The sequence below is a fragment of the Callithrix jacchus genome, chromosome 2, assembly GCF_049354715.1.
Source record: "Callithrix jacchus isolate 240 chromosome 2, calJac240_pri, whole genome shotgun sequence".
NCBI lineage: Eukaryota > Metazoa > Chordata > Mammalia > Primates > Cebidae > Callithrix > Callithrix jacchus.
In genome coordinates this window covers 156,731,796-156,747,637 of record NC_133503.1, presented here as the reverse complement: position 1 = coordinate 156,747,637, position 15,842 = coordinate 156,731,796, and the positions used below count along the sequence as shown (strand labels likewise).

The following is a 15,842-nucleotide window of genomic DNA, read 5'->3' as shown; positions in this document are numbered from 1 at the left end:
TCCTTTTCTATCATAATCTTAATATTTTTAAGGTGTCAAAGATTGGACACCATCTTACACAAAATCAGGGCCTAATTTTCATTTAGGAACCACTACAGCCTGACTTTAAAGAAAATAGCTACTAAACTGAACTTTTGATTCTACACAAAATTAAATCTAAGACTTAAGCTGCTTAACGAAACTTTACTATAACTTTTACTATGGCCCTGGCTCTACCGCCCTCTGCTGGATGATTCACCTATCATTCTTAAGAGAGGCCTTGACTGTACCAGGTGCTCAGTAACTGATAAGAATCTTGTCTAAATCACAATTTCTCAAAAAAGGCTGAAAATATACTGTGACTCCACAGTATATTTTTGTTCTTTGGATAGACAAAAATATACATCATATCCAAAGGACAAAAATATCCACAAAATAAGTCACTCGTTGAACATATGCTGTTTCTTTCATTCAAAGATGAAAAAAATCAATTTCATTTTACCACTTGTACAAAAATACTGGAAACATAAATAACTTGAATTTCCTATTTCTTGAGTGAACTTACTTAGCAATCATGCAAAGTCATGGCTTCAAAGTGACCTTGAAACGCTACAGGCAATTTGATTAAAGGCTAATTTTTTTTTGATTACCCTTTTAGCTACCTGAAGCCAAGTTACAGAGATAGGAAGGCTACATATTATAGTGATACTAGCCCCTTACTGTCTCAACCACCAATGAACTCTGCCACTCTTAAGTAAGCAAGGGTCAGTAAAGATCCTATATAAGTCAAGTGCAGAGCATAAAATCTTTCAAGGCCATTTCATCCCAGTTCCAGCATCCCCTAGATTAACTCCTAAACCTCTGTATTAGAGACTTTATAAGCATAACAGTTTCAGTTCCAAACTTAGAATAAAACCTACTTGATGAAGGCATGATTCTTTTAAAACATAAAGAATGTTCTATGTTCTTTAAAAACATCATTACCCTCAATATGTTCTACAAAAACATCATTACCCTCAATAAAGATCTTCTAAAGAAATATTTAAGTAGGAAAATCTTGAAATCCACATATACCTAACAACATTGCATATGTTTAAATAATAAACATCCATTTAACAACCTATGTACAAAATCCTAGAAATATCTACAGTGACCCAGTAGCCCCATGATAATGTGCTTTCAGATATAATGCAACAGCCAGCACGCACCCCTGCTCTCCAATGGGGACTGGCTGAAGCTCAATGACAGGCACAGAGTGACACTGAACTGCAAAGGTAAGGCTGAGACCAATAGGCCTTACCTTCCCTAACCCTCAGACGAAGTAGGCGGAGGGTTCGTCTGCCCTTCCAGTATCCTTCTTGCCCAATCTCTCCAGATGGACTAAGGAATAAGCATCAACTGATGTAATCAGGTGATTCCTAACGTCAGTGTGGCCGTCCTGTGGGTCCCAGCCAGAGATAAGATGCAGTTTCCCAACGTATTTTAGGTTGGTAGACAAAGATCACTGGGTGAGTGCCTGGCACAAAACAGGCATTCAATAAATATTTGTTGAATAAATAAGTTCCTTAGGTAAAAGATGGTTTCACTAGATACAACAAATAAGATTACGAGGTTTCTTATTTGTCACAGACATAAGAAAAAAAATCCTTCAATCCAGGTGAAAGTATAGCTTTTGCTCTCAATATGCATATACAAATTTTGTGATGATGCCAACTGCCCAAATTATGCCAGTATTTTGTTATTTTATGAACTATATGTTTACTTGAAATTTACTGAGAGTAGATCTTAAATATTCTCACCACACAAAAGAAGGGACTATGTGAGGTGAGGAATATGTTAATTAGCTGTGGTAATTGCCTCATAATGTGTATGCATATCAAAACATCACTTTGTATCCCTCAAATATATACAATTTTTGTTTGTCAAGTATGCCTCAATAAAGCTGGAAAAAAATTTTCTAAACTATATGAGACTTATATACACAAGTCTATCAACATATTGTAAAGGTTAACCAACTAAAAACTGGGGCATTGTTTACTCAAACATTTTAACACAAACCACCTGTTGCTAGTTAGCTTTATGACAATTTTGTGCTGACCTGTATATTGATTAAAAATTAACAACTAATAAAAAACAACAAAAGTTTTCTGCTAAGATTATAGATTCTGAAATCCCAGAAATCTCCATAATAAGAACTATTTTAGGCAAATTTTTTTAAGAAAGAAGATATTGGTTTTAAACTTTTGAAATCATGGGTTTCAGTTTATTATTTTTAATATATTTCTGAAAATATACAATATCAAGACTGTCTGATAATGATTTTTTAATACTTTCCAGTTCTGCCAACATTCCTGTCATGCATCCTTGGTAACAGTGCTATCCCTGAACCTGGACGGGAGTGGTAAGGTGGGGTCGGTGGGGGAGTATCTTTCCGAGCCAGTTAAAGTCACTGAGGAGGACCCATATCTCAATGTGAGTTGAGATACAATTAGAAATTAGTCATGGAAGGACATGTCTACCACAGACATCTTTCCTCACATTTAAATTATTCAATTTCTTTCCTACAGTCCTCTTTCTATCTTTAGTTCCATTTTAATAACCATTCATCCTACATACCCATTTATCTTGCTTCCTTTTTTTCCCTTTTGTCCTACTGGTATAATATAAGAGATTGTACTTCAGTAAACTATCCTTACATGGAGAGAAAAAAAATCAAAATGTGATCAATGATAATAAACAAAGTTAAGATTGCATGCTCTAAAAATGGTAAGTGATTAATTGTTGGATGCCCAAAAGCACTCTTTGTTTCTTTTCCAAGATGATGACTCTTCGTATATTTCCTAAAAAACAAAATAGCAACAGGTATTAAAAATAGACCATTCTAATACATGAATATAAAATATATTTGAATAAGTCAGATGAATGAATATCACATCTATTTCAATGGCTCCTCTTTTAACAATCTAATAGACATTTGTATAAAACACTGAGAGCAGAAAAATTAATGGACAGACACGTTCTCTATATTTAAGCATTCTCAACAAAACTGTAAAAATAATAGACTAGAAGCTATAGCAAAACAGGGTGCAACCACAGAAGGAAATACACAATTAATTCTATTAGAGGTCACGATGAGAGACATCGTGGGCGAGGTTACACGGGGGAAGACAGGTCTTTAGTTTTAAACGTTTTCTTCTTTCCAAACACACCTACTAAGTCAACGTCTCTAAATATGCTTTTCCAAAGGCAAACAGAATATCCTCACTAGCTGTGAAATTCAGTGATCACCTTTCAGAAGTTCTTAAACAAGTTTGAGCTGTACTCTGGTATGAGCTGCTCTGTGACATATACACTCTAGCCACCTATCACCCTTCCCTATATCATAGATGATCTCAAAGCACAGGCCGAGAGCAGAACCAGACTAGAAGTTACATAGTTTGTGGAAAGGAGGGGTAAGAAGAACATCTAACTTTCTCTTCTCACTCCCTAGTCACATTCCATTTCTGTAAGGAGAGGAATTCAAATTCGACTGTCCTCTGAACACCTGCACTTCCCCCAACTCTCTACAGATAAACAAAAGCAAAATAGGAAGCCCAGCTAGAACTGAAAGCATGAAAACAAGAATATGCCCTAACTCCTGCCTCTTGCCTGTATTTTCTGGGGTTGCACCTGTCCACTTTCTGTTCACTGACTGTCCATCGTTTCCTCCCTGGTAAAGAAAGCTACCCTTGCCCGAGCCTTGCAGCTGATCTTAGAATGCTCTTCCTGCCTCTCCCTCTCCGGGGGCCTGTCCCCACTTCTATCAAAATTGTGTCAGCCTAGTTCACAGCAAGGCAACAAGATCATCTGAGCTTCATCAAGTTTCCTTTCACATATTCTATCCTCTAATCCTTAGGTATTCTCTTGTAACAATGGGTTTCAGTTTTCATTCTAACGACATGGTCACCAAATCCCAGACCCTGGTTATGAGTCCAACTTGCTTCTTTCTATCACTGACTGTGGCAGGAAACCCCTGGGAAGGAGAGAAGTACCCTTTAAAAGCCTTGGCTCTCTGCTCTGCTCTGTGGGTCTTCTGAGCTGTTCATTAACTCCTCAGCTTTGTTGTAAGTCACAGCGCTGTAGTTAATTCTAGACGTAAGAGCAATTACACATGCGCGAGCACAGAACAATCCCACTGCTAACGTTAGGACACCAAGGAGAAATTACGGAGTTGGGCCTTTTCATTCCATCAGAATGCTCCATTTAACCAGAGAATTACTCACCTTTATTAACTGGTTTGACTTATTAACAGAAAACATGCCGGAAGTTCCTATTTATGTTTTTAAATCCACTCACTGTGCATTTTCTCAGAGGGAGCAACCATTTTTTTTAATTTTTCCTAAAAAAGACCTCTAGGAAAAGCCTCTTTCACCTTAAAGAATTTCTATTTTAACCATTACCTAAAATAGCTAATGCATTATTTTCACTTTCCAACAGAAAGAGCCTCTAATTCAAGGGAATTATAATCCAAGGGACTTATATATAAACCTCTCCAACAGTCTAGACTAGGAATTCTCACTGTTACCACTCACTGAGGCTTACAGTGTGCCATGCATTCTTTGGGGCACATATTTTTCATGTGTAACAAATCTTGAAAAGAAGATACTTTACAGATACAGGAAACAAGATACTACAGTCAGTAAAGACTCCATGAATATAAATTCTGTCCCAAGAAAAATCAGGCCCACTTGGTAAAATGTGTTATTTTCTTAACTTACCTTTTTCCATATGGGCACCTTGGCTTTTAAAGTATCAATGGCATAGCTCACAGCTTCAAGGGATGCAGCTCTGTGGGCTGAGGATATAGCAATGATTATGCTTGCTTCTGACACTGGAACCAAACTTTAACAAGATGAAGAGAAAAAAATCACCATCACCTCTGAATCTACATGTTAAAGAATCTGCTAGATAGATGAAAAAAATTCCAGGTATGCAGTCTTCAAACTATACTGCAGTTCTATTTTACATAAACATCCAGTTAGAAAACAGTAATTAATTGCAGTAGCATTCAGCAGAGGCAGCAGATGAGGCTAATGCTACAGCTATTATAATCTATCCACTAAACCCTCCTGATGGGCACCAAGGAAAATCCTTTCATTGATACAGCAAGTATCTGACTCACTCAAACAAGGCACAGTGCCAGGTAAATGCCTAGAGATACAAAGTTATGGCCTAACAAGTATAATACAGAATTTAAAATAATAAATATCAAGTAATAGGAGTGATAACATTAACCATTAATAAAACTACTGGTTATTAACAACAAACTAGTAACTAATACAGTATGATAGATACAGTCTCAATTACTGGCTTCTTTTCAAAGCCAAGAAAGAACTCTTCTCTTTTTAGGGGTACAAAAAGGCAAACTACTTTACTTTCAGAGCCATTTATATCCAAAAGAATCTGTCACATATTGTCATATAAACAGACTCCAGACCACAGAAAAACTCTCAGAAGTTAGCGCAGGCCCAAGGGCCTGAAAGTCCTGAAAGTAACAGGAGCTCTCCCAGTATCAAAAACCCCCAGACAGTCACTAAAGGTACCAAGAGCTATCCCTATTATCCTCCAAAAATACTACATGAACATTCCTCTCATGGTAATGTAGAATTCCTAAGAACGATTCAAGAATCAGAGTGAGAACAAAGATGAAAAGCAAGGGTGCTTAACCTTTAAACTGATAAAGGAAATCATACCCAAGTCTATGGAACACTGCTATGTGTTTCACTGGCCATTTCTGCCTAATGTCACCACAAATCTTTCTGACTTCATTTTCTGCCATGGGTAGATATGCTTCATATTCTAAGCTAATGACTTTTTTCCCTTCGAAGTTATTTCTTGTAGTCCCTTTAAAAAGAGAAAGAATAAAAGCAATTAAAATAAGGTTTTTCCCTACAAAAGAAATAGCACATTAATAAAAAAGGATTATTTGTAATAATAAACAAGCAGCATGCCAATTGTTTCTAAAACTACTTTGAAATCTTCTAAAAACAAAATTTGATTAGGAAAATAAAATATATCATCACAAAGATGATAAGGAAATAAAACAACACTGATGAAGCAATGAAAACACTCACCTGGCAAACTAGGCAACATTCCTCTTGGGACCAACAGATACTTCAAAGGAAAATATTTATGCTCCCAGGACTATCAAGTACATTTTTACCTTCGATTTTGGAAAATATAGAATTCTCTCTCCCTAACAGGGACTTTTATCCTACTTTTCAAAATGCCTTGTAATTTAATAGAGGTTAATTTGAAGGTTACTAAAACAAAACAAGAACTAAAAAAGTGTCTATCCACCATCATGAGTAATCTTGGTTTAATGTTCAGTATTTCAAACTCCTCCATTAACACTGAACATGGAAAGTGCATGCTAATTCCTACTGTCTTGTGCAGTGATAGATGTGATAAAAATTACAACTCACCTACAAATAGGGATATTGCACCACAGAGTGGAGAAATCACCAACTTTGAGATTTCATCTACTGAAAGCTTCTCGGCAGTGAAGTTTATAATGTCTTTAGATTTCTCTTCAACTTCATCCATATCTCCTCTAGAAATAAGAGGTTAATAAACCTTAACAAAGTCCTAGGGGTAAAACACTCAACAACTTACAGGCTCTTTCAATTTATATGTTTTCTACAAATTGTTGATGGAAAAGGAAGAGGCTGTAGCACAAAATATAATTTAAAGAATTTACATGAGACAAGACAAGGACAGTGGCCCAGGATACTACCAAGATACCTTGGGGAGTTCCCTTGAAGAGCACTCCCTCAGCCTTTGCTGCAAGCAGGTTTTTAAAGGCAAAGGCAACAAGAAGAGGGCTAATACAATGATACAAAGTTACACCAGGAATTCTCACTGGCATACAGAGATAAAGTTGATTGCTGATTGGCTGTACACAGTGGAATTATGGCGGGCTACAAGTTAGTGTCCAGCATATGGATTTTATGGTTTCTTAACCTCAACTACTCTGCAGCCCTCAGAAAAAGTAGCTTCAAGACGTAATTACTGGCCGGGCACAGTGGTTCATAGCTGTAATCCCTTTGGGAGGCCAAGGCAGGTGGATCATTTGAAATCAGGAGTTCGAAACCAGCCTGGCCAACATGGTGAAACCCCATCTGTACTAAAAATACAAAACATAGCCAGGTGATAGTGGCACATGCCTGTAATCATGGCTACTCGGGAGGCTGAGGCAGGAGAATTGCTTGAGCCTAGGAGGTGGATGTTGCAGTGAGCCAAGATCAATTGTGCCACTGCACTCCAGTCTGGGTGACAAGAGTGAGACCCCATCTCAACAAAAAAAAAAAAGAAAGAAAAAAAGAGGTAATGTTGCAGCTCAAGGGGAGTGACATGACTGTCGTTTCATTTCAGTGCCTTTCTATGTCTCTTAATTTAATGTTTTACCTGAGGGGCTCACATTCCTCAGATAAAAAGTGTCTTTTCTTTTTTATTCCAGGCATGGGAGGCATGATTTGATTTGATCTGAATGGTAAAAAAATAAGCAAATGTAAAAATTAGCAAAACCCAATTATGTGTATAAATAGCCATAATGAATCAGGCATGACATAAAAAGGAATTCATCATTAACATGATCACTAAAATATAATCTATCTCAATGCCAATATATTCCGAATTCTGTGACTGCTATTCATTTCTCCCACCAAGGTATAGTGGAGGCATCACCATCCTCACCTACATGCCCATCCCCTCTGCACCACTGTGGTACCAAGCACCACACCTAAAGCTGCCTTTTTCCTTCTCCAACAAAAAAGGGAGAACAGAAGTGACAGTGATTCTACAGAAACTGGGTTCCCTTCACAACCTGGCACAATGCCAGGTAAGTAACTGAGGAAATAAGGGAATGAACTGCACACTTATTTACTAGGTATTGTGCAAAGCCCTATGCCATGCATTTCTCATTTAATTCCTCAAATATTATTACACATTCACTGAGTTCCAGAGACTAAGGCCAGGCACTAGATATAAACCAAGGGGAAAGAAGCACAAGCTCCTTTCCTCAGGGTGCTTATATTCAAATAAGAGAAACAAAGCAATAACTAAGGATAACAAATGGCGATACCTTGTGGAAATAAACAGGCTTCAGAGACAGAGCCTGGGGTTTGGCGGAGAGTTCTCTCAAGAAGTTGTGTTAAAAGTTGGGACAGGAAAGATAAGGAGAAAGTATTGTAAAGAAACAAAGGCATAGGGCTCCAGGCAGAGAGAGAGAGTGGCAAATGCCAAGGTGTGAAAGGTGTGTGATGTGCTCCAGAACTTAGAAAGAAGGGAGAGAAAGGGCAGGCTGAGTCTGGACAGGTAGGTAGAATCTTGCAGGCAATGATGAATATAATTATTAATCCTGTAAGGTTTCATCTGAATTGAAAGATGAGAGAAAGAAGGCTCAGAGAAGTTAAGGAACTCACTCAGGGTGCTGAAATTCCAACTAAGGAGTCTTAGTTAAGCCAATTTTCTTTTTCCTACCTTCTTTCCACCACTGAAACAGCACAATTATTTACACACCACTGGATTCCAGGGTTTTTCATCTGCTATACAAGCCACCTAAGTATCTTCCACATCTTTCTTGCAATAAGATATAGGTAATGCAAATATGATCTATGAGTGTCAAATCAGGCTGAGTTCCCACAACTTCTGATTTTACAAGACTACTATAATCTGTCCGGCAGTTTCTAAAAACGCATAATACCAGTCCTGCCTGTAAGGCCAGTTGCCTTGCCGGGAGTCAAACGGACACATTGATCACTCTCCATGCCTGATAACTGCGTCATCACCCGAGCTCATTATCTGGCTTCCCCACAAAGCTTCCCTGCACCCGCCTCTGCATACCATGCCCAAGCCCACAGTCAGCACTAAATTATCCATCCAACCTCCAACCTGCTGTTAAAAAAACCCTGCAGAGAAATTTAAAAGAAGCCCCACCATTCCCTGCCCCATACGCGCCCTGCAGGCCCGCGTGCCCAAGGTCCTGCCCACCTACCAATGGCAGCTACTTCCTACTTTAATTCCATGTACTTCCTGCTCCTCAACAGCCAATAGAAATGCCTTCTCTTTGTTTCCCCAGTAGTCAATCACCACTTCCCCAAAGTCCCGCCTGCCTATCAATGGCAGCTAGTTTCATGTACTTCCTATTCCTCAACAGCCAATAGAAATGCCTTCTCTTTGTTTCCCAGTAACCAATCAATTGCCTGCACACCCCATAAAATCCCACGCCCTGAACAACCGGGTGCGACTCTGGCCCCTCTTGGACCACTGAGGTTGCCTGGGAGCTGAATAAATTGGCTTCTCATCTTTTCTCATACCTGCCTCAGTTTCCTCATTTTATCTCGGCAATAAATCTTACACTGCCAAACTCTTTCGAGTAACACAAAACACTTTTGAGTAATCTTTGTAAACGTTTCAAAGAACAGCTGTAATGACCACAAATACCCCTTTAATGGAAGCCTATAGTTTTCTGAATAAATTTCAAATTCAAAAGAACCACATTTTAGAACCTCCTGAAATCATGATAGTGATATGGTGACCACAGTGTCTAAATAGCATTGAGATACATATCTGATAAGAAATTCTTCTATTATTTGCAGATAGCAGGCCTGAGAAGAAGTCTAGTGTCTACATGAGGGGCAATCTGTTTTTACAGACCGACTCTTCATTTCTTGTGGCATTGTCCTACATGAGGGTGGGGAAAAAATGGGTGAAAAAAGACAAAAAGCCATCCTTGGCTTGTTACTTTCTTTAACAGAACCAAGTTTTTATAATCAAGTATGATATTTACTCCTGACTTTGAATTTCTAGCAAATTAAGGAAGTCTTCTTTCATTACTAACTTACCAAGAGTGTTTATTCAGGGATGACTGTTAATTTCTACTGTATTTGTTCTTCAGTTGACAATAAATTAAGCCTCATTACAACTGTACTTATAAGAAGCCTGATCTCTCCAGACTATACTGAACAATGTTCTTGTACACTATCTACTCGAATATGGACTAAGTTGTTTATAAAGAGGACAGGGTAGTCTGGGTTAAAGGGCCACCTGCAACACAGCCATAACAATAAAGCTATTCCTTCAGTCCTGGACAATGGTAAGCTTTCTTTTCAGGCATTACTAGCTGTGCAATTTTTCTACATTTCTCCACACCCAGGAGAGCGATTATCTAGTATTAGTAAGTGTGCTTGGAAAAAAGTACACAGAGTGTCCAATAATATGAGTTCAACTGTTGTCTCTTGAATAGCTCTTAAATCATCAGCAAAAAGAACAAAGCTTGAGGCATTGCGCTACCCTACTTCAAACTATACTACAGGGCTACAGTAACCAAAACAGCATGGGACTGGTACCAAACAGGATGCATAAACAAATGAAACAGGACCCAGAACCCAGAAATTAAGACCCAAACCTACAACTATCTGATCTTCAACAAACCTACAAAAACAAGGAATGTGGAAAGCATTCCCTATTCAATAAATGGTGCTGAGTAACAGGTTAGCCATGTGCAGAAGACTAAAACAGGACCCTTTCCTTATACCACATACAAAAATTAACTCAAGATGGATTAAAGACTTAAAAGTAAAACCAAAAACTAGAAAAACCCTGGAAGACAACCTAGGCAATATCATTCTGGATCTAGGAACAAGCAAAGATTTCATGACAAAAAAGACACAAAAAGCAATTGCAGCAAAAGCAAAAATTGACAAATTGGATCTAATTAAACTAAAGAGCTTCTGCACAGCAAAGGAAGCTATCAACAGATAGCTTCCTTTGGAGATGAAATTCTTGATCACCAGAATTCTTTATTCTACCCTCTGCTAATGGCAGGGGGAGCAGGGGTGGATAACTGCAATTTCATCTCCCAGTTGAAGCAGGAAGAGCTTATCTCCAAGCTCAACATATTCTTGATGAACAGACAACCTACAGAATGGGAGAAAAATTTTGCAAAGTATGCTTCTGACAAAGGTCTAATATCAGTATCTCTAAGGAATTTTTAAAAATGCATGAGGAAAAACAACCCCATTAAAAAGTGGGCAAAGGACATGAACAGGAACTGGAGCTTTTCAAAAGACCAACAATCATATAAAAAAAAAAAGCTCAACATCACTGATCATTAGAGAAATGCAAATCAAAACCACAATCAGATACCATCTTACACCAGTCAGAAGAGCTATTACTAAAAGTCAAAAAATAATAGATGCTGGCAAGGATGCAAAGAAAAAGGAATGGTTGCTGCTGGAAGTGTAAATTAGTCCAATCATTGTGGAAGACAGTGTGGCCTAAAGACTGAAATACCATTCAACCCAGCAATCCCATTACTGAATATATACTCAAAGAAATATAATCTTTCTGTCATAAAGACACATGCATGCGTACATTCACTGCAGCACTATTCACAATAGCAAAGACATGGAATCAACCTAAATGCCCATCAATGGTAGACTGGATAAAGAAAATGTGGCATATATACAACATGGAATGCTATGCAGCCATAACAAAGAACAAGATCAAATCCTTTGCAGGGACAAGGCTAGAGTTAGAGGCCATTATCCTTGCCCAACTAACACAGGAACAGAAAACCAAATACCAAATGTTCTCACTTGTAAGTCGGAGCTAAATGATGAGAATTCATGGACACATAGAGAGGAACAACAGACACTGGAGCCTTTCAGAAAGTAGGGGGTAGGAGGAGGAGGAGGATCAAAAAAATAACTAATGGGCACTAGACTTAATACCTGGGTGACAAAATAACCTGTACAACAACAAATCGCCATGATACAAGTTTACCTATATAACAAACCTGCATATGTACCCCTGAACTTAAAAGTTAAATACATTTTTTAAGTTGGCTCTTTCACTTATTAGCTATGTAATTAGCTATGTGATCAAAGGCAAGTTTTTTAAGTCCTTTGAATTTGTTTTTCCACTTGCAAAACATAGGTATTAATACATCACTGTGTCTGACACATAAGATCTCAATAAACCATGTTAAATGAAACATAGCAAACTGATATTAATTAAACTGCTTACTTGACGCAGAGATGGTGTGGTGGTATTCATAATCTGTTGGCACCAATGAAGAGTTGCTGCATCGATAAAGATTTGGTACAGACAGACTTACAAACAATATACATTAAAAGCAAACCACATATACTTTATCATCTGTATGATTCTTCCCCACGTGACTGGTTAAGAAAAATAAATCTCACATACCTATATGGCTCAAAAGCACTACCCTCCGCTAATGGGGGGGATAACAGCAATTTCGTCTCCTGGTTGAAGCAGGAGGAGCTGATCTCCAAGCTCGACATATTCTTGACGAACAGCAAATATTACCTGATTTCTAACATCAGCCAATCTAAAGAGGAAAAAGTATGAATCAAAGTATCAACGCTATGATAGACCTCAAATCTCTTCAGCTACAATTAGAGATATTACATAGATACAATTATATGAAGCATCACCTGCAAAATTATCAATTAAATTTACACAGTGTATGGAGAAAGGACATATCCACTTATATATACATATTTATACATCACAAAGATATATTAAACTGCTCTTTACTCTTTACGGGATGTTGTATGCCTTGGGGAATTAAAGAAACAACAACAACAACAAAAAACATACACACAAAAAAAAACTCCACCAGACTAGAGGCAATACGCAAACCAGGTCAAAAGAAAATTTCCAATCAGTACATGGCCTTTCCAGGGACTTCCATCCATGTGTACAAGCACAAGTATAGCTGCCCACAAACTATGCTTGTACACGTTATCCTACTCAAATATGGATTCATCTTTCCATGCTTAGAAAGATGAAAAGATGGCCTGGGTCATAGAGCCACCTGCAACACAGCTCTCATAAAGCTGCTCCTTTATACCTCAACAATGGTAAGCTTTCTTTTCAGGCGCATTGGAAATGTATACAAGATCAGCTGTCTCCCTCCAGGTAAAATGCTCAAGGTAAAGCAGAATGGGAGACCCCACTGTGTTTCATTGATTATCAGACCGCTGTAAGAGCAACTTCAAATATATGAAATCATGAAGTAGTTTGCTTTTAAACATACATTGTGGAGTATCTTTTACACAGAACTAGGACTTCCAGGTTAAATGTCTACACAGATTTAAGTGAAACCATTATATATTCCTGAATCACCCTCAAATAAGTCACCCCAAAAAGGGCTTGAAGTGGGAATAACAGGAGTAAAATTACACATTTTCAAGAACCAGGAAAAAAACATTAAATATTACAAAAACTCAAATTCAGCAACATCTAGGATTTGTTGGAACCCATTTTTCTTTTAATCTTAGAAATTTCTATTTTGAGTTCTCTTTAAAGAGAGGGACAGAACAAAAAAGTTTAAAGCACACATTTTAAACAGAATTTGTAACTATTTCATTTAATGTTATAAAATTGCAGAATTGGCATGCGCAGTGTTTTGTAAATTATCAAAGAGAATATAATCGTGTCTCTCTGGGGTTCACTGTGCTTTTCGGTAAAATATCTTTAACCTTTCTTAAGAAATGGTGCATATTTAGAGTTTACGTCTTCAGTAGTTCAAAAAAAATACAACTAGCAACTCTTTTTGACATTAAGCACAGAAATCAAAACTAACCTTTATTTTTATCGTTTATATATTTTAAAAATATTTAAGTGTTACTCAAATGCATTCTACAAATTTTTAAGTACCCAGGATGTCGAGTTTCTATCTCCTTCCACAGCTGCAACGCTTTTATTTCTTGTGGCACAGAAATGGTCTCTGAACGAACTCCTGTTATTTCAGCACTTTTTGCAAAATACAGTACTTCAACCTGAAAGTAAAGAAAATGTTTTTAATAACAACTCATACTCGTTTTCTGACTGTCCATGTTGAGCAGTTTTCTCATTTTCCAAATGTATTAATCTATAAGAAAATTAAATAACCCACAAAAAAAATTCCGTATATCTACAAGTTCAAATTCTGAAAACTTGTTGTTTTAAATACAATTCAGACTAATTTCTGGGTGCCTTTTTGTTTTACAAATGTTAAGTGCGCAGTCATTAAAATAATAAGTATCTTCTAGGAAAATATGTGTAGCCTGTTTTTAATTGACATAAAAGTACAGCACCTTTTATAAATATGTAAGCAAAGAACAAATGTCTGAGTAAATAGATGAGTTACACAAATAAAATAAATAAACAAATAAGCGGAAAAACTTGTTTCTCACGGTTGTCAAATAACCTTCGATTCCGGTCTGCATAACATTGTCCCCAGACACTAAGGATGAAGTTATGCAACACAGTAAATCTGATATTTACAGAAGCAAGTGGGTTTGAAACACAGGACAATCTGGTATTTACCAGAACAAACCTGTGCCAGCAACCTGGTATGGGAGGAATCCGACGAAGTAAAAGCGGCACCTGTCTCTCGGTGCAAACTCTTCTCTACCAAGTAATTACAGGTTTGCAAATAACCAAGGGTGTGGAAATCCACAGAGGAAGCACAGTTCTTCACAAGAATTCTCCATGAGGTGCATTTCTTTTTAGATTAGAATTTTAGCTTCATCAAAACGAAGAATCTGGGAAAGAGGTGGCCACAAAAGGTCGAGGAGCCTTCAGAAAGAACCCGTCCTTGCTGCCTTGAGTGGACACGGCAGAGTGGACCTGATTTCTGCCGCGGCCGTGGCAGCAAAGCCCCGAGCAGGGAAGGGCCCTAGAGTGGGGGCGGGGGCGCCCCCGAACCAAGACGCCGGCCGCGTGGGTGTGAGTTGGGGGCTTGTCGGGAGGTCTGACTGACCAGGGCTAGATCTGTGGAGGGAAGGGGCAGGACAGACACGGAGAGGAAGGCTCCGCACCCAGGCCCACATTCACACCCGCGACCCTTACCTGGCACCGAGGCACCATCCCCGCTAGGGACCTCTGGACCTAATCGCAACCGCAGAGGCGCAGGCGCAACCGGAGGGAGTTCGGCCAGCTCTTGCGCCTGCACGGAGCATGCGCACAACTAGCTCCGCCCACGCCCAGCTGAGGCTGTTTCCTCAGGGCAGACTGTTACAAGCCTGGATTAATTTTCCTTCGCAGATGGGTGGTGGTGGTGAGAGCGAGCAATCAGTATGGAAAGGGCTGACCATGCATGTCCTTATCCCCAGGAGGGAGGTCGTGATACAGGTGAGCAGACGCCAGACTCCCCTGGACTCTTGAAGCCTGCGTTATGGAGGCTTAGCTAATAACCTTGCAAAGGCCTTCAGGCTTTTCCACCCGCTCACCTTTAGTCTTTTCTTTGACACTTTTACCTACGGTATGTGAACCCCGAAAATTTGAGACAGATTTCAGTTAATTTAGAAAGTTGATTTTGCCCGTGACACAGCCTCAGAAAGTCCTGAGGACATGTGCCCAAGGTGGTTGGGGCACAGCTTGGTTTTATACGTTTTAGAGAGACATGAGACATCAATCAATATGTAAGAAGTACATCAGTTCCTTCCAGAAAGGCGGAGACAGCTCAGAGCAAGCCCTCCCCCCGCCACACCACTGGGGGCTTCCAGGTCACAGGTAGGTGATAGACAGATGGTAGCATTCTTTTGAGTTCCTGATAAGTCTTTCCAAAGGAGGCAATCAGAATATGCATCTATCTCTGTGAGCCAAAGGGATCACTTGAATAGGAGGCAGATTTGCCCTGAGCAGTTCCCAGTTTGAAGGGGCCCAAGATATTTTTCTTTCACAGGTATAGGATTAGTGTTTCTTAAAGACTTAAAATATCCGCCTGATCAGAACATTTGAACAGTATCACTTTTCCTGTTTACTGGCTGCTCCGCGATTGTCTGCATACTATCCATCCAAATTTC

At 38.8% G+C, this 15,842-nt stretch overlaps 2 protein-coding genes across 12 annotated transcripts in view; one reads left to right on the top strand and one right to left on the bottom strand.

Moving 5' to 3' along the window:
• Positions 1 to 2,212: 2,212 nt before the first annotated feature.
• MOCS2 (molybdenum cofactor synthesis 2) lies at positions 2,213 to 14,939 on the bottom strand. Of its 8 annotated transcripts, XM_035291582.3 has the most exons (8): positions 14,887 to 14,939; positions 13,637 to 13,832; positions 12,232 to 12,376; positions 7,426 to 7,503; positions 6,444 to 6,571; positions 5,712 to 5,862; positions 4,737 to 4,860; positions 2,213 to 2,819 (listed from the first exon to the last, which is right to left on the bottom strand). In XM_035291582.3, the coding sequence occupies exons 3-8, from the start codon at positions 12,327 to 12,329 to the stop codon at positions 2,754 to 2,756; spliced, it is 645 nt and encodes a 214-aa protein (XP_035147473.1). In that variant the 5' UTR covers positions 12,330 to 12,376; positions 13,637 to 13,832; positions 14,887 to 14,939; the 3' UTR covers positions 2,213 to 2,753. The 8 variants fall into 8 exon arrangements, with proteins under 8 accessions (XP_035147473.1, XP_054108231.1, XP_078221635.1 ...); XM_054252256.2 differs by lacking the exon at positions 7,426 to 7,503; XM_078365509.1 differs by lacking the exon at positions 7,426 to 7,503 and having other exon boundaries at positions 13,711 to 13,832.
• Positions 14,940 to 14,992: 53 nt separating this feature from the next.
• The window catches only part of LOC118151553 (uncharacterized), a 95,228-nt gene continuing 94,378 nt past the window's right edge, over positions 14,993 to 15,842 (top strand). For 2 of the 4 annotated variants that reach the window (XM_035291589.3, XM_035291588.3), the window contains exon 1: positions 14,993 to 15,168. In XM_035291589.3, the coding sequence (XP_035147480.1) occupies positions 14,995 to 15,168 (174 nt within the window). In that variant the 5' untranslated portion in view covers positions 14,993 to 14,994. Of the gene's footprint in view, positions 15,169 to 15,433; positions 15,550 to 15,842 lie in introns of all 4 variants that reach the window. The other 2 variants (XM_078365515.1, XR_013532314.1) reach the window with 2 other exon arrangements.